The sequence below is a fragment of the Eriocheir sinensis genome, chromosome 17, assembly GCF_024679095.1.
Source record: "Eriocheir sinensis breed Jianghai 21 chromosome 17, ASM2467909v1, whole genome shotgun sequence".
In the NCBI taxonomy this organism is placed as follows: domain Eukaryota; kingdom Metazoa; phylum Arthropoda; class Malacostraca; order Decapoda; family Varunidae; genus Eriocheir; species Eriocheir sinensis.
In genome coordinates, this window is record NC_066525.1 from 3368670 (window position 1) to 3396172 (window position 27503).

General features: G+C 45.5%; 1 protein-coding gene across 9 annotated transcripts in view; it reads right to left on the reverse strand.

Moving 5' to 3' along the window:
• Positions 1 to 27503, reverse strand: part of LOC126999786 (glutamate receptor-interacting protein 2-like) — a 107466-nt gene that overhangs the window by 19100 nt on the left and 60863 nt on the right. For 6 of the 9 annotated variants that reach the window (XR_007753600.1, XR_007753599.1, XR_007753598.1 and 3 more), the window contains 3 exons: positions 23865 to 23945; positions 22701 to 22772; positions 7975 to 8184 (listed from right to left, as the gene is read on the reverse strand). Coding sequence is in view for 4 of the 9 variants with exons in the window: in XM_050862697.1 (XP_050718654.1) it covers positions 7975 to 8184; positions 22701 to 22772; positions 23865 to 23945 (363 nt within the window). In the remaining 5 variants the exon portion in view is untranslated. Of the gene's footprint in view, positions 1 to 3080; positions 3191 to 7974; positions 8185 to 15959; positions 16822 to 18889; positions 18947 to 22700; positions 22773 to 23864; positions 23946 to 27503 lie in introns of those variants that run through there. The other 3 variants (XM_050862703.1, XM_050862700.1, XM_050862698.1) reach the window with 3 other exon arrangements.

A 27503-nucleotide genomic window follows, 5' to 3' on the forward strand; every position in this document is an offset into this window, starting at 1 on the left:
TCTTTTTCCATTTTCTATCATCCCCTTCCATCTCCTCCTCCTCTTCCTCTTCTTCCTCCTCTTCCTCATCGCTTCCTCCTCCTCCTTCTCCTCCTCCTCCTCTTCTTCCTCCTCCTCCTCCTCCTCCTTTGATGCCATGCCTAACACGCCGTTTTTAGACCCCCCCTTGAGCCCCCCCCCCTCCCCCCTTGACCCCCCCTCCCCCCTCGACCCCCCCCCCCTCCCCCCAAGGCACTGACACCGTGACTAATGGTCGGACCCCGCGGTGACATGAGGGCCATTTCGCTCCCTTCGACGTGGCACCCTTCCTCCCTTTCCACCCTTCAATCCTTCCTCCCTTCACCCTCTCGTCTCCTCTACCCATCCTCTCTTCCTCCCTTTCTTTCCTTTCAACACTTCAGTCCTTCCTCTCTTCACCCTTTCATCTCCTCAACCCATCCTCTCTTCCTCCTTTTCAACCCTTCAACTTTTCTCCCTTTCCTTCCTTCAGCCTCTCCTCCTGTCCTCTCTTCCTCTCTTTCCTTCCCCTAAACCCTTCAATTTTTCTTCCTTTCTCCCTTCCCTCTCCCTAAATCCTTCAACTTTTCTCCCTTTCCTTCCTTCAGCCTCTCCTCCTGTCCTCTCTTCCTCTCTTTCCTTCCCCTAAACCCTTCAATTTTTCTTCCTTTCTCCCTTCCCTCTCCCTAAACCCTTCAACTTTTCTCCCTTTCTCCCTCCTACTCTTTCTTCCTTCCTGCTTTACCTACTTCCTCCCTTTCTCCCTCCCACTATTTCTTCCTTCCTCCGCTACTTCCTCCCTTTCTCACAACATTTAGCACAATCACTTCATTTAAATCGTCCTTCTTAATCCACTTAGTCAACTCAACCACCCTAATTATATCCCTGTGCAGTCTACGCCTTCCCAAATCATGAGATGTTTCAGCCTTTCTCAGTAAGTCCTTGGAGCACTCTAGTCATTCCTCTCTATTAAAAAAAAGATCTCCTTCTATTCCTTCATCCATACATTCATCCATTTATTAATTATTTCCCCCTCTCCCTTAATTCGTATGTGCAGCAATGATAACTTACTGTAAAAGACTGAAGGATTGAAAACAAACAGGTGTGTAAATACATGTAAACAACCCCCCAGGCAATACAGGCGCAAAAATATTTACACTGAGATAAATAAATAAGGTGGAAAAGGAGAAGAGTGGAAAGGAATGAGTGTAAATTAAAAAGGAAGACAATAATGTGACTCTCTCTCTCTCTCTCTCTCTCTCTCTCTCTCTCTCTCTCTCTCTCTCTCTCTCTCTCTCTCTCTCTCTCTCTCTCTCTCTCTCTCTCTCTCTCTCTCTCTCTCTCTCTCTCGGCCAAAAGGAATTCAAGGTCAGACAAAATGAACAAATTAAATTAAATAGCCACCTGTCTGTGTGTTCGTGTGTGCGTGTGCGTGTGCGTGTGTGTGTGTGTGTGTGTGTGTGTGTGTGTGTGTGTGTGTGCGTAGAGCCTCTGTCTAATTCGGTGCCAAGTGTGACTGCCGTTGTTTTTGTTGTTGTCGTTGTTTTCAGTGGTGGTGCTAGTGGGTGTGATGATGGTGGTGATGGTGGTGGTGGTGGTGGTGGGTTGTGGTGTGATGATTAATCGAGGTATGTGATGGTTGGTGTTGTTCTTAGTGGTGGTGATGGTTGTTGTTGGTGGTGGTGGTGATGGTGGTGATGGTGGTGAAAACAAACTAAGGAAGGATTAATATAGTGAAAGTAAAACAAAAAACAAAAATAATAGACGTTACAAAAACAGATCTCACGCATTTTACAGTTAATGATTAGGTAGATACCACTTGACAAGGCACTACGAATTGGCACTTCTGATTGGACAAGTATGGCGCGAATAGGCACTCAATCAATCGCTAACCAGATGATAATGATACTTGAGATTAATAGGCACTACATCTCTAGTCAAATGAGAATGGCACTTAGGATTAACAAGTCAAAACACCGGTAAGGCACTCCTGATTGGCACTTAGGATTGGACTGGCACTTCTAATTGAGTGGACAGCAAGCGAATTGCCACTCAATCACTCCCTAACCAGAAAAGAATGGCACTTATATGTATGATTAGCAAGTCAAAACATCGATAAAGCACTCTTGATTGGCAAATGATTGGATTGGCACTCAAGATTAGACAGACAACACAAAGATAGGCACTCAATCAATCACTAATCGGATGAAAATGGCACTTAAGATTAGCAAGTCAAAACATCGGCTAGGCACGCTTGATTGGCACTTAGGATTGGATTGGCACTCATAATTGAACATACAACACACGTATAGGCACTCAATTGCTAATCAGATGAGAATGGCACAATATTAGCGAATCAAAACATTGGCTGGCACTCTTGATTGGCACTTAGGATTGGACAAGTACCACAAGGATAGGCACCCAATCGCTAACCAGATGAAAATGGCTCTTAAGATTAGCGAGTCAAAAAACATCGGAAGGCACTCTTGATTGGCACTTAGGATTGGGTAGGCACGATGAAGCATGACTGGCACTTGGCACCACTGATTGGGTAAGACAGATGTGGCGGTTATATTGGCACTCCCCAAGGTGGTTGTGATTCTCTCCTACTTCGTCTTTCTTCTACTCTTCACTAACACTTCTTAACACTTCTTTCCCACCTCCACTAACCACTAACAGTTGTCTCTCAATCACGAACACTTCTTTTTGAATAATACTTCTTTTACAGTAATTTTTTTTCATTAATTCGTCTAAGCTATATTTCACTAACACATTTCCATTTATATATCTCTCTTATACGACCACTTCTCTTTTCCACTAACACCTCTATTCCAGTAACACATCTTTCTCCCTCTTTTTCTCTATTCCACTTCTCTCTTCTAGTATCATATCTTTCTCTCACTGCATATAACCTTTCTCTTTCCACTTCCTTCCACTTCTGCTTCTACCACTTCATTCTATCCTGCTAACAATTCTTTCTTCCCCGCGACCACTTCCTTTCCTTCAATCTTGCACCTCACTCAACCATCCTCTTCCTTCTCCTGTGTCTCTTTCTTCCTCAACACGAGACACGAGGCACCGACCATGGCACTCGTTCACACACTTCCACCCACGAGAGAACCACAAGTCTCCACCACAAGAGTCTACCCGGCCGAGACCCACAGACTGAGTGACTCCCTCGCCAGAAGCCAGACCCAGCACGCCCCCCTCAACGCCCCCCTCTGCCCCCCGCGACCAGTCCTAAGCCCCCCTTGCACCGCCCCCTTCCCCTCCTCCTCCTCCTCCTCCTCCTGCTCTTCCTTCTGTGGCTACTGCTATGCGTGGACACTAAAGGAAGAGGAGAAGGAGGAGGAGGAAGAGGAGGAGGAGGAGGAGGAGGAGGAACGAAACAAGGAGGAGAGAGAAGGAGAGAGAAGGAGAGAGGAGAGAGGAGAGAGGAGAGAGAGAGAGAGAGAGAGAGAGAGAGAGAGAGAGAGAGAGAGAGAGAGAGAGAGAGAGAGAGAGAGAGAGAGAGAGAGAGAGAGAGAGAGAGAGAGAGAGAGAGAGAGAGAGAGAGAGAGAGAGAGAGAGAGAGAGAGAGTAAAAAGAAGAGAGATAAAAGATAGGAGATGAGACAGAACGAGAGAGAACGAGAGACAGAGAGACTGAGAGATAAAGAAAGACTGGAAGAGAGAGATAAGAGAGAGTGGGAGAGATGGAAGCTGTGTCCCTCTCCCTCTTCTTTTTTTTTCATTGGGGTCTGCCTTCGTCTGTGTGTGTGTGTGTGTGTGTGTGTGTGTGTGTGTGTGTGTGCTTGTTTACTGGGGCGAGGTGTGTCATACAGGTGGTAGGCATGGGAGGGGGGTTGGGGGAGGGGAATGGGAGGGAGGGGTAACACCAGTCAACAACCACACACACCACCTGCCGGCGACGCCCACCACCACCACTACCACCACCACCACCACTACCACCATCACCACCACCATCATTATTATGCAATCTTATGGTTTTTTTTATATTTCTCTACTTCTTCTTTCTTTCACTTTATACGCCAAACAAAACAAAAAAAAAGCGTTTTCAGAAGATAGGCTCATCACCATCACTATCACCACCATCATCACCACCATCATCACCATCACACCCCCTGAAACTACTCCACCTCTCTCCCTCCCCTCTTCCTTCACCCCCCTCAACCACCTTCACCTCCACCATCACCACCACCATCTCCACCACTACCATCATCACCACTATCATCACCATCACCCTCCCTGAAACTACTCCCCCTCTCACTCACTCCCCTCTTCCTTCACCCCCCTCAACCACCATCACCACCACCACCACCATCATCACCACCACCACCGTCATCACCACCACCGTATAAATAATCAGGAACAGGACATGACCACCACCATCCGCCCACGTGTGTGTGTGTGTGTGTGTGTGTGTGTGTGTGTGTGTGTGTGTGTGTGTGTGTGTGTGTGTGAGGGGGGGCGGGGGATTGGGGTGGCCAGACGCCAGAACAGGAATAGTGACGAGTAGGTAGTGCCACTCACCTCCACCACCACCACTACCACCACTACTACCACCACCACCACTACCATCACCACCACCACCATAATTTTTAACCAATGCGCGAAGGGCCTGTCCACGCCTACTCATAACCACCATCACCACCACCACCACCACCATCACCACCATCATCACCACCACCACCACCATCACCAACACCACCACCTCCACTACCACCACCATACACAATATCTTCTTTCGTTTACATTATATATATTTTTTCTTTACAAAACAAAACAATAAAAAAAACATAAAGATAACTAATAGGATTCATAATATATTCCCGTGATTGTCATACACACACACACACACACACACACACACACACACACACACACACACACACACACACACACACACACACACTAATAAAGATTTAAACCTGTGCAGTAAAGTGAGAAGGAAGTCCTACAACGGAAACTGACACCTGAGAGAGAGAGAGAGAGAGAGAGAGAGAGAGAGAGAGAGAGAGAGAGAGAGTTAGGTATATAGTCCCTCTTCTAAACACCCATCTACGTCAACACGAGTACGCCACCTATTGTCTTTTTCTGTAAACTGATTGACTGCTTATGTAAACTATCTGACTCCCTTTGTAAACACTCCGATACCAACCCTGAAAACAAATAGTCTGTCTGTCTGTTTGTCTGTCTGTGCGTATGGCTGTCTGTATGGTTGTGTATGTTACGACTGTCTTTTTTTCTGTTTTTTTTTTTTGTCTCTGTTTATCTATTAGTATGCTTGTGTTTGTATTTTTTTTTTTTTGTGTGTGTGTGTTCCGTATATTTATCATTCATTAAACAATCCTTTCATGCATCAATAAACCAATTAACACTCTCTCTCTCTCTCTCTCTCTCTCTCTCTCTCTCTCTCTCTCGGTAGCCGCAGCTGACACTAGGGTTTGACAGGTGAAGGGTGCCAGGTGTGGAGGAGGAGGAGGAGGAGGAGGAGGAGGAGGAGGAGGTGACGGATTGAGATGAGACAGTGGGGGGAGGTGACTGAGCAGGAATGAGTGGAGGGAGAGATGGAATGCTTAGAGGGGAGGAGGAGGAGGAGGAGGAGGAGGAGGAGGAGGAAGAAGAGGGAAGGACGAAGGAAGAAGGAAGAGAGGGAAGAAAAGGGGATGAAGAAGAGAAGGAGAAGAACAAGGTGAAGAGGAGGAGGAGGAAGGGAAAGAAAAGTGAAAAAAAAACATTATTTGTCTTTTGTTTTATCTACTTTTTATCTCTATCTATCTATATGTCTATTTTGCTTTCTACTTCTTTTTCCTTTTTTTTCCTTTTTCTTTTTTTGTAATCAACCCGTATTGTGTGTGTGTGTGTGTGTGTGTGTACGCGACATTCCTTCATAGGCGTCTCATCTAACTTTATAATGACATCCTTCCTGCCTCTTCTACCTTCCCTCCCTCCCTCCTCCACCTACCCCCCTGCATTCCACTCTCCCCCCCCCCTTACTCCACCTCACTCAACTTCATCTCATCCTCTTTCATCCCTTTTGTCCACTTCTTCAATCTTATTCCATTCCTTCACTTCGCTTAGCATGGTTTTAGAAAGAGGAGATCCTGTTTGACCAATTCTGATCCTACTGTAATGGTCTCTCTCTCTCTCTCTCTCTCTCTCTCTCTCTCTCTCTCTTAGTAGCATCAAATTCTACACTGGTCTTCGTTTATGTAATCTGTTGCGATCTTCTCTTCATCCTCTTCTCCTTCCTTCTCCTCCTCTTCCTCTTCCTCCTCCTCTTTCTCTTTTTCTTCCTATTTTTTTCTTCCTCCTCCTTATACTCCTCATTTTTCCCTCTCCTCCACCCTTTCTCCACTCCTTATTCTCTTCTCTCCCTTTCCTCTTCCTCCATCTCCTCTTTTTCCTCTTAATTTTTCCCTCCTCTTCCTTCTTTTCCCTTCTCTTCTTCCATCTCATTTTCCTCTTCCTTCTCCTCCTCCTTCGCTATACCCACTTCTTGCCATCATCTTCCTTCCCTTTCATCTTCCTCCTCCTCCTCCTCCTCCTCCTCCTCCTCCTCGACAGTAATGGACCCTTAGTGACAAGCCATTAGTCCTTCATTCCCTTGATAAGACCTTTCATTGACAAACGCCATGACGTACTGATTGACTGGTTGACTGACTGACTGGCTGAGTAGGAGACTGATGGACTGGGTGAGAGAAGAGAAGAGATTGAATGAGACTGATTGACTGGCTGAGTAGGAGACTGATGGACTAGGTGAGAGAAGAGAGGAGATTGACTGACTGACTGACTGATTGATGGACTGAGTGAGAAGAGAGGGAATAGACTGACTGACTGACTAACTGACTGACTGACTGGTTAAGACGTTAAGTGATTGGATAAAAGACTGAGTGACTGAAGATTGGACTGACTAACTGACTGAGTGAGTGTATGAATGAGCAAAAGAAAGAAAGAAAGAAAGAAAAGAAAGAAAGAAAGAATATAAAGAGGGAAGGAGGAAAGGAAAGAAAGAAGGAAAGAATGAGGGAAAAAAAGAAAGTATAGAAAATGAGAAAGGAAATGAGAAAGGAAGGAAGGAAGGAATAAAAGGAAGGAAGGAAGGAAGGTCTAGTACACAAACACACCCAAAAATAAAGCAAATACACACACAAACACACATACACTCCTATTTCTGAATATTAGAGGGAATAAGTAACTTTGTCGAGGCTTCTGATAAAGGCTTTAGTTACCCTCTTAATACACCGTTCTCTCTCTCCCACCTTCGTTTTCTTCCTTTATAACGTTAACTTCAGTATTAAACGATATATTTGCACTATTTAACGTCTCCTCTTCATGGTGTCTGTCTGTTTTAAGCCATTTCCTTGTGTCTGTATTTCTTTCTGTCTATATGAGCGGTTGTCTGTCTCTGTCTGTTTCTGGATAGCATTTTAACCTTCCTCTCTCTCTCTCTCTCTCCTTTTTCTTAGTCTGTTTTAAGTCATTCCCGTCTTTCTCTCTGTCTCTGTCTGTCTCTGTGTGTCTGTCTGTCTATCTGTCTGTCTGTCTGTCTGTCTGTCTCTTGCTGGAAGGTACAAAGAACACGAACGAGCTCAATCTGTATTTCATATTTCTCTCTCTGCCTTTCTGTCTGTATGAGCGGTTGCCTGTCTGTCGCTGTCTGTATTTCCCTTATTTGTCTGTCTGTCTGTTCGTCTGTCTGTTGCTGAAACGCCCAAAGACCACAAAAACAAGAATGGGTAGCCACTCGAACTCATGCTCAAACCTTCGACTTCCCTCATCCATCAATCATTTTTCCAAGAGCGTTTGCCTGTCTGTCTCTGTCTGTATTTCTCTTTATTTGTCTGTCTGTCTGTTCGTCTGTGTTGCTGAAACGCCCATAAAGACCACAAAAACAAGAATGAGTGGCTACTCGAACTCATGCTCAAACCTTCGACTTCCCTCAACGATCAACCATTTCTTCAAGAGTACTCACGCGAACCAGGGATTTCATACTCCACTTCAAGGTCGACCTTCTCCCCGGCGTTCTTGAGCAGCGAGACGACCTGGGAGTGCGTGAGGGCGTGCGTTCGAACGCCGTTGACGGCTAGAATGTAGTCGCCGACGGAGAGGGCGTCAGCGCGGTGGGCGGGTGAGCCTGGTCGAAGGTTGGCGACCCTTGCGCGATGCCCTTTGTCAACGCCGCCTGAGGGAGAGAGAAGGAAGAGCGGTGAGGGTGGTGAGGTTGACGTAAGGTGAAGTAAGGTAAGGAGAGGATGAAGGGAGTGGAAGAGGAAGGAGGAGTGTAGAGAAAGAAAGGAGGAAGAGGGAAGAAAGGGAGGAAGAAGGAGGAAAAAGAGGTATATGGTTAAGCTGTGCGCGTGGCCTCAGTGATCATCTCCGTCACGCTGGTGCTTGAGTCTGTAAGGAAGGTAGGAACAGCTCGGACCATACACTATAGCTGCGCGTTGCGGCGGTGCTCATCTCCGTCACATTGGCCCTTCGAGCTTGTGGTGGGAGAGAATCCTTAATTTACCTAAAACGGGGCCATTACGATATCCGTCACATATCCGCGTTACTACAGTTTATCTCACAAGGTTTCCCCAGGTACCCACTTGTCGACCAGCCCGAAAGGAAGGGTGAGCAGCTGGGTGGACTGTACGCCGACTGCCCACGCCGGGATTCGAACCAAGGCCCGTAGATTTGTAAGTCAGGCGCGCTTACCACTGAACCGCGGAGGGGGAGGCGAGACTGTGGGGGAGGGGAGGGAGGGGGGTGATTGTAGTGTGTGTGTGTGTGTGTGTGTGTGTGTGTGTGTGTGTAGTCAGGTGTGGTCATTTACTCGTGGTCACACACCTGTCTCGTCTCTCTGACATGGCCCACCTGTGTCCTCCTCCTCCTCCTCCTCCTCCTCCTCAAAACATGACTTCTCTCCCCCCTTACATCCCTTTACGTCACTCCCTCCCTCCTCCTCCTCCTCCTCCTTTTTCTTCTCATTATTGTTTCTTCCTTCTCTTCACTTTCTGATTTTTATATTTTTAATAATAATAATAATAATAATAATAATAATAATAATAATAAAAATAATAATACTGGACAACCCACGGCGCCTTCGAGAATTTAATTAATGCTACGAGGGAGGCTGAGTGAGTCACTGGCGCCGAGGAGGAAGAGGAAGAGGAGGAGGAGGAAGCGGAGGAGGTGAAGGGTGGCGGCAGAATGAAAGGGGCGAATAGGGAGAAGAGAGGAGGAAGAGGAGGAGCAAGAGGGTTGGAAGGGGAAGAGGAAGAGGAGGAGGAGGAGGAGCAATAGTAGAAGAAGAAAAAGAAGAAGAGGAAGAAAAGGAGGAGGAGGGATAGAAGAAGAAAAAGAAAAAAAGAAGAGGAAGAAGAAGAAAGAAAAGTGAAAAGGGGAAGGAGAAGAAAGAGAGGAAAAGGAGGAAGAGGAGGAGGAGGAGGAGGAGGAGGAGAAGGAGGAGGAGGAGGAAGAGGAGGTGTCACGCATTATGAGGACAGGAAATTGCTTAACGTCAACCTCATTTCGTGGAGGAGGAGGAGGAGGAGGAGGAGGAGGAGGAGGAGGAGGAAGAAAAAGCGAGAACAAACACGAAAAAGTAGGGAGGAGGAGGAGGAGGAGGAAAGGGAGGAGGAGGAGGAGGAGGAGGAGGAGGAGGAGGAGGAGGAGGTGAAGAAGGAGGAAGGAGAGGATGAAGGGAGTGGAAGAGGAAGGAGGAGGGTGGAGAAAGAAAGGAGGAAGAGGGGAGGAAGAAGGAAGAGATGTAAGGAAGAGAGAAGGAAAGAAAGAGAGAAAGAAAGAAATATGAATGAATGAATGAATGAAGCAAAGAAAGAAATGCGAAGGAAAGAAAAAGTAGGAAGAAAAGAAAGGAAATGAAGGAAGGAAGGAATAAAGGACAGAAGGAAGGAAGGAAAGAAAAGGAAGGAAGGAAGGAAAGAAGAAAAAAACAACCTTATTTAGTATTCAAATAAGACAAAGTAATTAGTGTTTTTTTTATATATGTTTTTATCACCTTTTAAAACTACTCTTAACAACATCAATTTTACTCCCCGTCAGCTAATTGTGAATATCTGTCTGTTTTTAATTACGTATCAAGAGAAAAAGGATCATATGTTATTTTTTTTTCTTAAGATTAACTCATTGAAAGAAGAAGAAGTTGAAGGAGGAAGAGAAGGAGGAGGAAAAGAAGAAGTTGAAGAAGAAGAAGAAGAAGAAAAAGAAGAAGAAGAAGGAGAAGAAGAAGAAGAAGAAGAAGAAGAAGAAGAAGAAGAAGAAAACAACAGCAACAACAGCAACAGAGAGAGAGAGAGAGAGAGAGAGAGAGAGAGCTAAAGCGTAGACGTGTAAATGCTAAGATGTATAGGAGACATTTCTCTCTCTCTCTCTCTCTCTCTCTCTCTCTCTCTCCTTTTCCTTTCCTCTCCTTCCTTCCTTCTCGCCTGACCTCCTCAAGTCTCGCCTGACCTCCTCAAAGGGACGGACGTTGACCTCGCTGCCCTACAGGCATCAAACCTTAACCTTGCTGTTCGCATCGTCTGTTGAAACGACACTTGTTATTTTGTGTAAATCGACTCCGTGTGTGTAAATCGACTCCGTGTGTTACATTTTAACGTCACAACTTTTGAAATCCGTTCATCCACGTTTTTAATTAACCGTTACTTAAATAGGCCCGTACGCCTTCTCAGAAATCGAACGACTAACTGTGCTTGTTTACTTGTCTTATTTAGCACCACTCAACCTAATTAATTAACGTCTAACTCAGTGCTGTGACGCGTCTAACTAGTGTTTGAAGTGTTGCGAGGATTACCTTACAGTGAGAGGACTTCCCTGCTACAGCCACGAGCGGTTAAGTTATTAATCGACTTTTTTGTGTTTCCTGTCTTTCCTCAGTAGGATTACAACTACACGACCTAACACAGCACCCAGTGAAAGACAGTGAGCTTCTTGTGTCTAACTAACGTAGAAAATCTGTCACTAACGTAGAAGTACAAAGCTTGACCCGTATACCAGCACACCTGTTTTGAAAAGGAGGAAAAGTTTAATCCCCCAGAGAATTTTAATCCGGAGTCATAGACGCCACACCTCAAACTCTCCCTAGTGACTCTACCGATTTATAGCCGCCTCCGTTCAGGTTTTGATACAAAATTAATCTTAACTTTAAAGTTCACCGATATATCGTCTTGCAACAGTAAATAAAATTATTAAATAAAGAAGTAATCATGCCGTCCAACTATTTCAATTGCTGTAATTGTTCAAAGAAATATGCTGCGATTCATTACCAAGCCAGCGACGCGATGTAGGTACTGTGTCTTAGACTTACGTATTCAGGCACTACAAACAACCAACGAGGATCTACAACGCTCCAATGCGTTACTCTGGGACATCGTGACGTCACACCTCAACTCCCTTCTTCTTCTTCTTGTTCGTCTTCTTCTTCTTCTTCTTCTTCTGCTTCTTCTTCTTCTTCTTCGTCTTCGTCTTCTTCTTCTCCTCTTCACCCTCCACCACCAGCACCGCCATCACCCCTGCCCTCCCCCACCCATCCCACCATCACCACCACCTACTCTTCCTCCTCCCTTCCTCTTCCTCACTCTTCTCTTCCGCCCTTCCTCCTCCTCCAACTCTGCCCCTCCTCCACATCATCAACATCCTCCTCCTCTACTCCCCCAGCCAACCCCTTCTTCCTCTTCCTCCTCCTCCACCCTCTGTCCCTCCTCCACATCCTCTACATCCTCGTCCTCCTCCCCAGTCAACCCGCCCCTTCCTCCTCCTCCGCCTCTGTCCCTCCTCCACATCCTCAACATCCTCCTCCTCCCTCCCCAGTCAACCCCTTCCTCCCCTTCCTCCTCCTCCGCCTCTGCCCTCCTCCACATCCTCAACATCCTCCTCCTCTGCTCCCCTGCAGTCAACCCCTTCCGCCTCTTCCTCATCTTCCCTTGTCCCTCTCCGCTACCAGCCCTCCTAACGCCTCCACGTCCAGTCGCCACCACACTCCCACTGCTCACTACTCATCCATTAGACGCCACAAGACCATTCTTCCTGCTGTGGTCTGCGTAGATCAGACACAGTTTCAGGGCACAGACAAGCTGAAAACATCTGTTAGACTCGCTGGTTAGAGGTCAATTAACGGAATTCTGCGCAGGAATACAGAGACGCGGAGGCGTTATTGTATTCGGGAGCCAAACTGGACGACATTACTTCAGCTGTCGATGCTGTCACGGAACTCGCGAAGGAAGACACAGTTTATTTGATTCACTCGGGGACAAATGAAGTTCAGTCTACTCAAACTCAGGCCCTACTATCAAAATACCGTCAGGTCATTCGGCGTTACAAGACCAAGTCCCTCACGTCATTGTCTCTGGAATTCTACCCAGAATCAGCGCTTACGCCGGCTTCAACAGCAAAGCGAGCAACATCAATACTAGTCTGAAGGAAATTTGTGACGACGAAGGCGTGGCGTTTACAAACGCCTGGCACCACTTCCTTGAGCGCCCAGACTTGTTTTGGAACGATGGACTACACCTGAATGTGGTTGGATCGGCGCGTTTCGGGAGGCTTCTGGACGAGGCAGTGAAAGCTTTTCGAAAAGCCTTTCAAAAACGGCGGGCGAGGACGGATCAACCAACCCGTAGCGTCAGTGCGACCCACAAGAAACTGTGTAACTAACCACGCCTCCGACAAGCGAACTGGTACAACTCGTCACGGCCACATTTCTATCATGTACACAAATGCACGTAGTTTAATACCCAAAAGGACGAAATTAGGGCGTATATTGCAACAGAGAAACCAGATGTGGTAGCCATCACAGAGACTTACCCATCTAGAATCCGAAATGTCATTCACAAAAGTCGAAAGCACAAGAAAGGAGGAGGAGTTTGCTACGTAAAAAGTACACTCCCTGCCATAAAAATAGACAAACAGGACGCAGAGGAATACGATTCTGTCTATGTGGAAATAACCGCAAATAACAAGAACACTTTGCTTGCAACCATACAGGCCTCCGAAACAACAGGCAGCCGATGACACTGCCCTCTACGAAGAGATTCACTCTAACACAAAGCAAGGAAGCAATTATAATTACTGATGACTGGAGATCAAGAGGGTAACAGGCTTTAGAAATGGTGGAGGTTTTAATATCAACATATGTCACAAACTCGTAGATAATCCATCAGTGATACCAGATTACAAAAAACGACCTGGGACCAACTTGGCATCACCGACAATACAATCGACAACGCGTGGAACGTCTTCAAAGATAAGCTGTTGCAAGTAGAGAAATCCAGGCGAGTAAATGGGGCCGTAGATCCACCGTGGATGACCAGAGAAATAAAAGGGCAGTAAACCTAAAAAAGGAATTATAATTTGATGAAAGAGAATGCTACGGCCGAAGCCAGCACACAGTACCACAACAGCCTCAGAGCTTGTCGCAGCCTTATTCGGAGTAGCAAACGCAACTATGAAAAGCAAATAGCGCGAAATCAAAACTAACTGACAGACGAGACTGGATCTGTAACTCAGGACAGTAAACAGATGGCCAGTATCCTCAACAATAATTCCGCATCCGTATTCACGGTTGAGAAGGTCGAAACCATTCCGAGAGCCCTGCCCTGCCGAGTGAGATCACGCCGCTGGAAATTGACTCAATATGCGACCAAGAAGTAAAAAGTACTTGGACAAACTCGACACGAACAAGTCAACGGGACCCGACAGTTTGTCCCGCGGTTATTAAAAGAGCTTAAACAACAAATACTTCAACCACTCACTACCATATTCAACCGGTCAGTTCAACTAAACAAGGTCCCGGAAGACTGGAAGATGGCGAACGTAACACCGATTTTCAAAAAGGAGACAAAAGCGTTGCATTAAACTACAGGCCCATAAGTTTGACATCAGTGGCAGGAAAATACTCGAAAAGATTATTAGAGATAAACTTGGTTTCTGAAAACAATAATGTAATCTCCGACACCCAGCATGGCTTCAGAAACAAGCGCTCCTGCCTAACGAATTTATTAGACTTCTTCAAGGTATATATAAGAACTGGGATGCCCACATCCCCAGTGATGTTATATACCTGACTTCAAAAAGTTCGACAAAGTACCGCACGAGCGACTAAGAAACTGCACTCGGCGGCATCGGAGCCAATCTGATCGCGTGGATAAGAGATTGGCTCACCGACAGAAAACAACGAGTACTACTCAACGGACAGCCTTCCGATTGGCTACCAGTCACTAGTGGAGCAGGGTCAGTGCTGGGACCCATCCTCTTTGCCAAGGGGGTCAGTGCTGGGACCCATCCTCTTTATCATATATATCAATGACCTAGAATCAGGACTGAAATCCACAATATCGAAATTTGCAGATGACACCAAGGTGGGTGGAGATGCCCTCACAAAGACCGACTGCGAAATCATTCAGAAAGACCTCAATCACATTATCGAATGGTCGGAAAATGGCAAATGTCTTTTAATGTTGACAAATGCAAAGTCATGCACATTGGGTCCCAAAATAGTAACCACATACATCATGAATGGGAGACCTCTGCAAGCGATGCAGGAGGAAAAGGATCTTGGAGTCACTATCAGCAGTGACCTGAAACACGCGAATCACTGTAAAAAGCATACAACAAGGCCAACATTATGCTCGGGTTCATAGCGAGGAACTTCGAGTGTAAAACACCAGACGTGATGCTATCCTGTATAATTCCATAAGTAAGCACCACCTGAGTATGCAGTGCAGTTCTGGTCTCCCAATTACAGAAAGGACATTGCTTTACTGGAAAGGATTCAACGACGCGCCACAAAGATGATTCCAACGAGGAACGACTCAAGCGACTCAATCTCTTTACATTGGAGAAAAGACGCCTACGAGGGATATGATTCAAGTCTTCAAGTATCTAAAAGTTCAATAACGTCGATTACTCCAAATTCTTTGAACTGCAAACCAACTCAAGAACTAGAAATAACGGTTTACCCATTCAGTCGAGTCGATGTAACACAGACATTGAAGGAGTTTCTTTCAAACCGAGTCATCCGCCACTGGAACAATCTTCCTCAGAAGTAGTAAATGCGAATACCATCAACTCCTTCAAATATAGAATCGACCGTCATTTCGCTGCGTCAGGAGTAAACTGAATAACGAGGGGCTTCCATCTGCCTCAATATCCATCTGCTCACCAAGCCCCAAGTGGCGGTCGAGCAGATTAAATCACCCAAGCGGGCGACCTCGTAATGAGCCAATAGGCTTTCTGTTGCCTGCATTTCCATGTTTCCATGTTTCCTTCCTCCCTTTTCCTTTCCTCTCTCTCCCTTTCTTCCTCCCTCCCTCCTTCCCTCCTTCCTTCCTTCCTTCCGTTCCCTCTTTTTCTACCTCACATACCTTACCTCTTCCTCCCTCCTTCCCTCCCTCTTCCTTCCTTCCTTCCTTCGGCTACTTTGTCTGTGGAGATAAATTTAGAAAAGGGAGAGGGAGGAATGAAGGGTGAGGGAGAGAAAGAGGGAGAGAGAGAGAGAGAGAGAGAGAGAGAGAGAGAGAGAGAGAGAGAGAGAGAGAGAGAGAGAGAGAGAGAGAGAGAGAGATGAAATATAAGTAACTAATTGACTGACTGACTGACTAAACGAATAAATGACTGATTTTTGTTTTTTTCCTTTCCTTTCCTTTCCTTTCCTGCATTCCCTTCCTTCCTTCCTTCCTTCCTTCCGTCCTCCTTTCCTTTCTTTCTTCCTTTCCCATTCTTCCTTCCATCCTTCCTTAATCCTTTCTTTTCCTTTCCTCTCTTTCTCATCCTTTCCTTTTCTTTTCTTAATTTCCTTTCTCTTCCTTCCCTCCTGACTGACTGACTGACAAACTGACTCACTGATTGACTTACTGACTGACTGACTTTTCCTTTCCTGGCTAGCTGACTGACTGAGAGACTGACGGACTGAGTGACGGAGTGGCTGACGGAGTGGCTGACGGAGTAACTTACGTCGTCTGCGTCTTGAAGCGAGGAATTCTGGGAGTGAAATTGACGACATTCTTTTGATCTTCTTAAACATGGCGGTGGCGGTGACAGTAGTAGCATCAACAGTAGTAGTAGTAGTAGTAGTAGTAGTAGTAGGTGATGGTGACGGTGTTTTTATTTGTTTTTCTTCATTCTTTGTTTGTTTGTTAGTCGCCATGAAAAGTTAGTTAAGACCTGAATTATCGACTTTCTCTTCTTTTTGTTTTGTTTTCATTTTTTTATTTCATTTCAATCCTTTCATCTTTTTCTTCTTCTTCTTCCATAAGCACTAAATTTTTCAAAGTCCAGTTTTTGTTTTAATTTTTCATTTCAATCAATCATTTCATTTTCCTTCTTCCTGTTTCTTTCTTCCCTCTTCTATTCCCTTCACTCGCCTCTTCCTTTCTTCTCTGGTTTGTCCCACTTTCTAATGCAAGAGTTTTAACGGGTGTCTCACGTGCTTTCATCTCTTTTCTTATTTTTCTTTTCTCTTTCTCTCTTTCATTTCTTTTCTTTCGGTTCTTCTTCTTATTTTTTTACTGTTCTTGTCTTCTAGAGTCTAAACGAATCAGTAATTTTTTTTTCTATCTCAAATTCATCTGTTCTTCAATTAAAATGTCTTCTGTTTTCTTCGCTTTTTTTCTAATCAATAATTTTTCAATGTTTTTTTCTTGTTCTTTTTCTTGTTCTCGTCTTTGTTAATCATATACGTTTTGTACACCGTCATTTCGTTAGTTAGTTCGTTCGTTCGCTATGTGTGCACTTCGCTTATTCGCATGTCTGTATATCGAAACGTTACATATATATCGTAACGTATGTATGTATGTATGTTTGTCGTTACAGAAGTCTGCTTGAAGAAAAAATATATATAAGAACACTAAGAAAACACACACACACACACACACACACACACACACACACACACACACACACACACACACACCTTGTCTTTTCATTTCAGTAAGAGGATGGTAAGGAATGCGAAAACAGGAGGAAGAGGAGGAGGAGGAGGAGGAAGAAGAAAAAGAGGAGGAGGAGGAGGAGGATTGGTGTCTCTGGATGGAGGATGCTGGGAGATGAGAGGTGATAGAGAGGAGGAAAGTGGAGATGAGAAGGGTTGAGAGTGAGGGGAAAAGAGGGGAGATGCGTGAGATAAGGAGAAGAAGAAGAAGAAGAAGAAGAAGAAGAAGAAGAAGAAGAAGAAGAAGAAGAAGAAGAAGAAGAAGAAAAAGAAGAAGAAAAAAAAAGAGAAGAAGAAAAAGAAGAAGAAGAAGAAGAAGAAACAAGGATGAGAGAGAAGAGAGAGAGGATAGAGAGAAAGAGGATAGTGTCCCATGGGAAGTGAAGAGGGCAGAGGTCTGATGGTGATGATGGTGGTGATGATGGTGGTGGTGGTGATAAAATGATAAGAAATAGTGATAAAAGTTTTAGTGTTGGTAATATGGCGATGTGGTGATGGTGGTGGTAGTAGTAGTAGTAGTAGTAGTAGTAGTAGTAGTTGTAGTAGTAGTAGTAGAGAGAGAGAGAGAGAGAGAGAGAGAGAGAGAGAGAGAGAGAGAGAGAGAGAGAGAGAGAGAGAGAGAGATACCTCTTCACATCAAAGGTAGCGACTCAGCCCTTCTTCAGGCCTTCCTTTCCCTTCACACACACACACACACACACACACACACACACACACACACACACACACACACACCTTTCCTTCCCTTCTTGTCCATTTCCCTTCCCTTTTAATTATTTCCTTCTCTTCACTCCCCTTCCCCTTCTCTTCCCTTCGTCTCTCTCTCTCTCTCTCTCTCTCTCTCAAATTCGCTTGGCCACAGCATAAACAAAAGAAGAGTAAGGAGAGGAGGGAAGAAGGGAGGGAGAGCGGGAGGGAAGGAGGGAGGGAGAGAGGGAGGGAAGGAGGGAGGGGAAGAGGGAGAGAAGGAAGGTAACATCTAAACTATTTATTTTCTTTTTGTGTCTTTCTTTCTTCCTATCTTCATCCTGGTCATCATCATCATCATCATCATCATCATCATCATCATCAAAACCAATGACAAGAAGAAGAAGAAGAAGAAGAAGAAGAAGAAGAAGAAGAAGAAGAAGAACAAAAAGAACAACATAACGTCCTTGAAACAATTATAAAGAACACCTTAATTAAAAGTAATGATACAGGTAAGACTCTCTCTCTCTCTCTCTCTCTCTCTCTCTCTCTCTCTCTCTCTCTCACATACAAAGCACCAACCATCACATAACATAACATAACATCCACCACATCCCTCGACACTAAATACCTCAACATCACACGAATTAAAATCTATATATACATCCTTTTCAAGCACCCGAAGTCATCATCACTATCATTATCATCTCCATTATCACCACCATCGACACTTCACATCACACGACACATCACACAACACAACACAGCACGGCCACTGAGGTCCACAGTGTCAGACGCTTTCGGCTCAAACAACAATTTCTTACGACCACAACAAAGGGGAAGTTATATCTCACGAGGGTCTTTTCATATTCACTGCGCAGAAGAACCCTTGTCACACTGGGCCAGGCTCCCCATGACGGGTTAGTAAGCTCCCAAACCAATACCAGAGCCTTCGAAATCTCCTTGTATAGTGTCTGGTGTTTGTATTTAAGTTCACAAATTTGATGAAGCTATACAGGAAAAGTCTTGTGTATTTAGTGTGGCATCGAAGACCTCACCGTTTTGGATTGTATGGGATTCTATAGTTTGGTTCGGGCTGTTACGAAGACACTGCGTTGGACTGTGAAATCGGTTCACTATTTCTCGACTCATAACACTACCCACGGAAACACTCACACCCACCCACTACAACCTCTACGAAAGCCTTATCAAACGTGGGTGTGTGTAAGCCCGGAGATGCTTGAGAATAAAGGAGAGGTGAGCGTACACGTGCGGCCGGGGCGGAGCGAAGCGGGGGCGTTGCGGTGAGATGATGCCGCCGCGAGCCACTACTGAAGGGAAGGGACGGGCAGGCAACAGGGGGAGAGGTGACTTGCCCCGCCCTGTACCAGCATCCTGCCCCCACCCACCGTCACCTGCCCCATCCCGACCCTCCCCTCCCGATGCTGAGAGGTGGGAAAACACTGAGAGAGGGAGAGAAGGGGGAGGGAAGGTAAGGGAGAGCTGAGGGAGTAAAAGGGAGAGGGATGAGAGGGATAGGAGTAAGAGGAAAAGAGAGGGGGAGAGAGGGAGAGTGAAGGAAAGAGAGAAAGGAAGAAAGGGTCGGAGGAATACATAGGAATACATAGGAAGAACAGACACCAGAAGACCTGTCGGAGAAGAGGAGAAGAGAAGGAGAAGAGAGGAAAGAGAGATAGAGGAAAAGAACAGTATGAGAAATGGGAGAAAAATGAGAAAAGGGAAAGAGAGAAGAGAGAGAAACACTAAACTACCAAGAGGGAGAGGAAGGGAAGAGAGAGAGAGAGGGAAGGAAAGGGAGAGAGCAAGGTATGGGGAGAAGGGAGACTTTTTTCCTCCCTTCACTCTCCCCTTCTCTCCCTTCCTTAACCACACCCAGCATCTCACCCTTCCTTCCCCTCATCAATCCCCTCATTCTCTCCCTTCGTCACACACACCCTATCCACCACCCTCATCTCCTTCACCCTCATCTCTCACGCTCTGTCTTAGGCCAATATCCTAAAAAAATTCGCAGTCTACACACCCACATAAGACTTTGGTAGAGGTTGTTGTGTTAGTATTTCCATGGGTAGTTTTATGAGCCTAGTGGTAGTTTGACAAGGCTTCTTCTGAGCCATGAACGTGAAAAGGAGTCATTTGAAACAGACTTATCTCCTTTGTTCTGGTCCTTGGAAATAGTCGTATTTTAAAACATTTCGTCGCCCAAGTTCACATATTTGACAAGGCTTTCGTAGGAGTTGTGGGCATTTCCAGGGGTAGTTTTATGACCCTGGTGGTAGTTTGACCCTTCTTCTGTACCATGAGACTAAAGAAACACTCATTAGAATCTGATTGACCCCCTCTTTGACCTTTAGAAATAGCTGATGTAAGGAGGAAAAGTGTCTTGTAAAACCAACCTTATTTCATTTCCTATTATAAAATCGTCTCTCTTTATCCAGTCGAGTTATGAGATGGAACTTTGTCCTTCTCTTTTTCCATCATTTGACAGTCATTCCTCTCTAACCTTTTCTTCTTTTATTCTCAGGGTAATGGAAGAAACTTAAAGGCAAAATATGAATAAAAAAAGAAGCCCATTACATTGTTACTTGGGTTATCTACATTAAAATTAGACCCAGTAGCCCCCCCAAAAAAGTTCTTCTTCTTCTTCATCTTCTTCTTTTTCTTTTTCTTCTTCTTCTTTTTCTTTTTCTTCTTCATCTTCTCCTTCTTCTTCTTGACATTGGTTTTGATGATGATGATGATGATGATGACCAGGACGAAGATAGGAAAGAAAGGATTACACAGAAAGAAGATATATAGTTTAGATCTTACCTAGAACCCAATAGTCCCCAGTCTTAACCTCCTTCTCTACTCCTCCCAAGCTCCCTCTACCCCAATTCCCGCCCTTCCCATATCAACTCAGACGGGGCGGGGCTTTTGCGGCGGCGGCGGTGGCGGCGGTGACGGTCCCGGGGCCTAAAATACACTAAGGACATACCGAGATGACATACGGCACGTGAGGCGACCCCCTTCCCTCTCGTACCGCGCCCCCTACCCCGATCCATCCCGACCCACCCCGGTCCGCCCCGACCCCTCCTCCTCCTCCTCCGCCTTGGAAACTGCAGCCAGGTATACTAACAAGGCAGGTACACACACACACACACACACACACACACACACACACACACACACACACACACACACACACACACACACACACAGAATTTTTGTAATGTAATGCTTCCTTCTCCATTGTTATCGCCTCCTCCTCCTCCTCCTCCTCCTCCTCCTCCTCCTCCTCCTCCTCCTCCTCCTCTTCTTTCTTCAAGGTCTTCTTCCCCTCTTCTTCCTCCTGCTAACTGAAGAGGTCCCAAGTGTCAACACCTCCTCCTCCTCCTCCTCCTCCTCTTCCTCCTCCTCCTCCTCCTCCTCCTCCTCCTCCTCCCCCTCCCATATTAGGCCCTTAACCTGCATATCTCTCTCTCTCTCTCTCTCTCTCTCTCTCTCTCTCTCTCTCTCTCTCTCTCTCTCTCTCTCTCTCTCTCTCTCTCTCTCTCTCTCTCTCTCTCTCTTATCTTGGTATTTTTAATGTCAGTTTAATATTCTCTTTAAAATCTTATAGGAGTCTCCTTTCTTTGTTTCCTCCTCCTCCTCCTCCTCCTCCTCCTCCTCCTCCTCCGCCTCCTCCTCCTTCCTCTTCTTTCTCCTCCTTTTCCTCTTCTTTTCTTTTCCTTCTTTTCTTTTTCTCCATCTTCTTTCTTCCTCCTCCTCCTCCTTCTCTCCTTCCATCTTTTTCTTCCTCAGCATCCTTTGTCCTCCTCCTCCTCCTCCTCCTCTCGATATTTCCTATCCTTCCTCCTCCCTCCTTCCCTTCCTTGCTATACCTTTCTCCTCCTCCTCCTCCTCCTCCTCCTCCTGAAGTTAACACGCGCAAGAAAAATGACTCGACTTAAAAAGATTACCTGACTCTTCTCTTCCGGTGACGAGGAGGAGGAGGAGGAGGAGGAGGAGGAGGAGGAAGACTGGCACGGTTTTTCCTCTTCCTAATACAAAAAGTGACGTGTTTCTTATCAAGTCACTTCCTGAGGACAAGAATATCCCGAGGAGGAGGAGGAGGAGGAGGAGGAGGAGGAGGAGGAGGAGGAGGAGAAGGAGAAGGAGGAGGAGGACTCTCTCTCTCTCTCTCTCTCTCTCTCTCTCTCTCTCTCTCTCTCTCTCTCTCTCTCTCTCTCTCTCTCTCTCTCTCTCTCTCTCTCTCTCGAATAATGAAGTCCACTGATCGCATAGGAGAGAGAGAGAGAGAGAGAGAGAGAGAGAGAGAGAGAGAGAGAGAGAAAGTTAATTAACACTAAACAGACGTCGTGAAACTCTCAATGGAATGTTTTATCAACCCCTTATAAGGACGACTTCTCCTCCTCCTCCTCCTACTACTACTACTACTACTACTACTACTACTACTACTACTACTACTACTACTACTACTTTCTTCACTCTAAAAGTATAGCAAGGAAATGGTTGATATGATTCTTGGTTTAATTATTTTCATGTTTTTTTCGATTTTTTTTTGGGGGGGGGTCTTTTTTTCTGCATGTGGACTCCCCCGCCAGTCCCGGTTCTTTGGCTAATGGACTCGCCCAGTGGATGCTCCCTTGAGGTCTCTGGTGTTTGTTTTGATTGGGTGTGGCTTTCTTCTTCTTTTTCTTCTTCTTCTTCTTCTTCTTCTTTTTTTTCTGCTTCTTCTTCTTCCCCCTCCTCCTCCTCCTTCTCTTCCTCCTCCACACAACCAGACTGCTTATGATAATCTCCGTCTTAAGATCAATCAAATGAACCGCCTCTCTCTCTCTCTCTCTCTCTCTCTCTCTCTCTCTCTCTCTCTCTCTCTCTCTCTCTCTCTCTCTGTCTATTATCTATCTATCTATCTATCTGAAGAAGAACAACAATAACAAGAACAAGAACAAGTACAGGAACAATCTATCTATCTATCTATCTATCTATCTCTCTATCTATCTATCCATTCATCTATCTATCTATCCATTCATCTATCTATCTATCAACACAACACAACACGCAGCAACACTCACCAGCCACGATCAGTCCCAGCGTGCATCCTTCCCTCTTGGTCAGTGTTACGGTGCTCACGCCGCGCACCTCCTCTGTAGGGCCACGAAACAGGTCACCAGGGCAGGGCAGGTCAGGGTAGGGCAGGGGAGCAGCATCACCAATCAGGAACGAGGTTGAGGTATTGTGGTAGTGGTGATGAGGGAAGGAGAAAAGAGAAGTTGTGGGTTAGATGTGGTTGATACAGTCGAGAGAGAGAGAGAGAGAGAGAGTAAGGAAGTTAGCTAAGTAAGAAGATTTGCTTATGTTATACAGAGAGGAATAGGAAAACCAAGGAGAAGTAAGGGAAAGTAAGATAGCAAGATAAGAAAGAGAAGATTTGCCTATATCATACAGTGAGGAAGGAAACGGAGGGAAAAGTAAGGTAGAGAGAGCAAATGATACGGTCAAAAAAGTAAGATAGCAAGATAAGAAAGAGATGATTGTCGATATTATACAAAGAAAAAGGAAAAAAGAAGAGAAAGAGTATGGGAGAGCTTGTAATATGGTCGAAAGAGTAAGGGAGAGCTTGTAATATGGTCGAAAGAGTAAGGGAGAGCTTGTAATGTGGTCGATAGAGTAAGGGAGAGCTTGTAAAGTGGTCGAATGAGTAAGGGAGAGATGGTAATATGGTCGATAGAGTAAGGGAGAGCTTGTAATATGGTCGAAAGAGTAAGGGAGAGCTTGTAATGTAGTCGAATGAGTAAGGGAGAGCTTGTAATGTGGTCGAATGAGTAAGGGAGAGCTTGTAATATGGTCGAATGAGTAAGGGAGAGCTTGTAAAGTGGTCGAATGAGTAAGGGAGAGATGGTAATATGGTCGATAGAGTAAGGGAGAGCTTGTAATATGGTCGAATGAGTAAGGAAGAGCTTGTAATATGGTCGATAGAGTAAGGGAGAGCTTGTAATGTAGTCGAATGAGTAAGGGAGAGCTTGTAACACTTTCGAAAGAGTAAGATAGTAGGATAAGTAACGCCAAGCAAAGAGCAATACAGTTAATTAAGATAGCGAAGTGTAAAGACAACAGGTAATGAGTTTTAACAGGTGGGTCTTGACTTTTGCCTTCATTCAACTTTTCAATGTCAACAAGAGGAACTTCAAGGTAACTCCCCCCCTCCCCTCCCACTCCTCCTCCCCCTGGTCTCTCACCTGATATGTAGCTGGTTCGCTGGTCTCTGCTGCTGCCGCCCCCTGACAAGTACTCGGTAGGGGCGCTGACGACGCTCTCCTCTGCAGGGTAAAGGATAAGAGACGTTAGTGAATGGGATTGTGGTGGTAGGTGTTCAGAAGAGAAAGAAGAAGAGAAAGAAGAACAAGAAGAACAAGAACAGGAAGAAAATCAAGAAAACACAAAGAAAAGAAACAAAGCAGAAACTGGGTAGTGGAACATTTGGATCGTGGAAAGAAGACAGAGGAAGAAAAAGAAGACAACAAAATAGAAAAAATAGATTCATAAATACACAGAGTTTCGGATCCCTTCACAAAACCCATTTCATCTATACCCCCCAAAAACAACACAGGCAAAGAATACTGAACCCCCTTCCCCTCCCCTCTCCCCCTGCCCTCCTTGTGTGTACCTGTCTGTATATCTGGCATCCCTTACACCTGTCACAAGGCTTTCATAATCAGGCAGGTGTCACGCGGCCTTGGCACCACTGGCCCTCTGGCACTGAATGGCCCTCTCGACACGCATTAGTAAGCTGAGTGGACACGCGGGCTTAGTGTGGGTGCCAAGAGAGAGGAGGTGAGGGAGGGAGAAGCGGAAGTTGGATAATATATAACTTTAGGGACAATAGAGGAGAGACATACGACACTGCTTTTACAGGAAGTGGTCTGTGACTGGCTGGCGCTAGTGCACAGAGGAGGCCTTGCTGGACATGTAAATACCAACGTGACCATGGGTGGAGAGGGTGGATTCTGTGGAGGAGGGGAGGGTGCGACAAGACAAGACAGGCAGCCACGGGAACAAAAGAGGGACAGGAGAGAGACGGACAATGCAGGGTCAAGAAGACAATCCGGTACTTTGACGGATGCGATCAGTGAGATAAGACGCGATTCCAAGGTTTCCGTAGAGAAGGGTGGGGAAGGGGAGGGAGGGTGAACGGAAAGAAGGAAAAAAAGATGAAACGAAAAATCTGAAATCCGAATCCAATATGTAGTGAAGGAAAACAAAAAGAAACAAAATAATGACAGAATGAAAAGGAGAAAAAACAAAACAATGAAAAAAAGAAATAGTAAGAGAAAGTGAAACAAAACCAGAATGAAGGAAAAACAAAACGAACGGAAAAGACAAAAAAAGAATGCAAAAAAAAATCAAAAATACGAAAAAACAAAATGAAAAAAATAAAGAAAACAAAAAACAATAAAAAAACTAGACATAACAAGTGAAAGGAGAGAAATAACAGAAGAATGAAGAAAAAAAACAATAAAAGAAAGTGAAACAAAACAGAATGAAGGAAAAACAAAACGAAAGGAAAAGACAAAAAAAGAACAAATCAAAACAATACTAAAAAAATAAAAAAACAAAGAAAAATAAAACAATAAAAAAAAACTCGACATAACTTTCCCCTAACCAACATCTTCACGTACACCAAAAAAAAAAAAATAATAATAATAATAATAAAAAAGGTAAAATTTTAGACACAGGTGAGAAATTTTGGGGCGTTGTCCACCTGAGCGTGTGTGTAATTTACCTCCAGGTGAGAGACGGGGAGGGGAGGAGGGGAGGGGGAGGAAGAAGGAAAGGGGGTAGGGGTCAAGAGGTGAAAGGTCAAGGGGTGGAGGTGAAGGGGAGAAGAGAAGGAGGAGGAGGAGGAGGAGGAGGAGGAGGAGGAGGAGGAGGAGGAGGTGGTTAGAGGAAGGAAAGGGTGGAGATTACCTAGGTTCTCTCTCTCTCTCTCTCTCTCTAAATTTAAATGGCAGGAAATTGAGGTTTAGGTAAAGAAAACACACACACACACACACACACACACACACACACACACACACACACACACACACACACACACAAACAAACAAACAAACACACGCACATCATCACTGCATAATTTCGCACTGCATAAATGTTTCCTCTTTAATGGTGCTGAGAGGAGGAGGAGGAGGAGGAGGAGCGGGAGGAGAAGGAGGAGGAGGAGGAGTAGGAGAAGGAGGAGGAGGAGGAGGCTAGACGGTCACGGAGGAAAGATATGTGAGGTAATCTCGATCATTCCTCCTCCTCCTCCTCCTTCTCCTCCTCCTCCTCCTCCTCCTCCTCCTCCTTCACCTCACAAAACACTGCAAGTCCGCCTGCAAGAAAGCCAACACTATGCTCGGGTTCATAGCGAGGAACTTCGGCTATAAGTCGCCGGTAGTCATGTTATCTTTGTATAATTCGCTGGTAAGGCCCCACCTGGAATACGCCGTGCAGTTTTGGTTCCCAAGTTACAAGAAAGACATTGAATTACTCACATTGGGAAAGAGACGACTGCGGGGAGACATGTTACAACTCTTCAAGTACCTGAACAAGTGCAGCAATGTTGATCACTCCAAACTCTTCGCGCTACAAACTAACCCGAGGACAAGAAACAACGGTAAAACAATTTAATCGCAGATGCAGTGCGGATACCGGCAGGAGTTATTTCTCGAACCGAGTCGTCCGCCACTGGAGCAGCCTTTTAGCGCGGAAACAATCAACTCCTTTAAGAATCGCATTTAACGTCACTTAGCTGCGTCGGGAGTGAACTGAACGTATTCCCGAGTATGTACAGAAGTGCTTTAATCCTTCCGTGGGTAACTCCTGTGGCTGACGGACTGATTAAATCACTGAAAGCAGGCAGCCCCGCAATCAGCCAATAGGCTTTCTGCTGCCTGCTCGTCCATGTTTCCACGTTTCCTCCTCCTCCTCCTCCTATGTCTCTTAAAAGACGCCCCTCTGACCCTACAAAGCAAGGCGTGACATTCCTAGTTAGGGCCAAGAGGTCTGTTGCTATTTGCTTTTCCTTTGTAATCCTTTGTGCTCCTCCTCCTCCTCTTCGGCCAATTACCATCCTTTGTTTTTTCCTTCAATGCATTCTTAGCATACTTCTCTCTCTCTCTCTCTCTCTCTCTCTCTCTCTCTCTCTCTCTCTCTCTCTCTCTCTCTCTCTCTCTCTCTCTCTCTCTCTCTCTCTCTCTCTCTCTCTCTCTCTCTCTCTCTCTCTCTCTCTCTCTCTCTCTCTCTCTCTCTCTCTCTCTCTCTCTCGTAGCTTAGAAGAAATATTCAAGTCACCCATCTTAACTCCTCCTCCTCCTCCTCCTCCTCCTCCTCCTCCTTCTCCTCCATATGACCCTTCGAAGGGGCCAATTATCCCTTAACCTTTGACTCACGGAGGAGGAGGAGGAGGAGGAGGAGGAGGAGGAGGGAGAGGAAGAGGAGGAGGAGGAGGAGAACAAAAGAAGAAAGAAGAAGAAAATTACCAGAAAGACGAAAACGAAAAAAAGATCCAGCACAAGAACAAAAGGAGGGGGAGGAGGAAACTTGGAAACATGGAAATGCAGGCAACAGAAAGCGTATTGGCTCATTACGAGGTTTCAATCTGCTGGACGGTCACTTGATGCCTGGAGAGCAGATGAAAGCGCATCGGCATTCTCTCCACTCCTGACGCAGCGAAATGTCAGTCGATTCGATTTTTAGCGCGTCGCAGGAGCAGTCTCAGGGTAGCGAGTCACTGCAGAGCGCGCGTATCAGTCACTTCACCCATGCAGCGAGCGGGAACGATGTGGAAACGATGCTAGGATGTTTTGTCTAGGTGTTGAATGTACGTTTGGCTG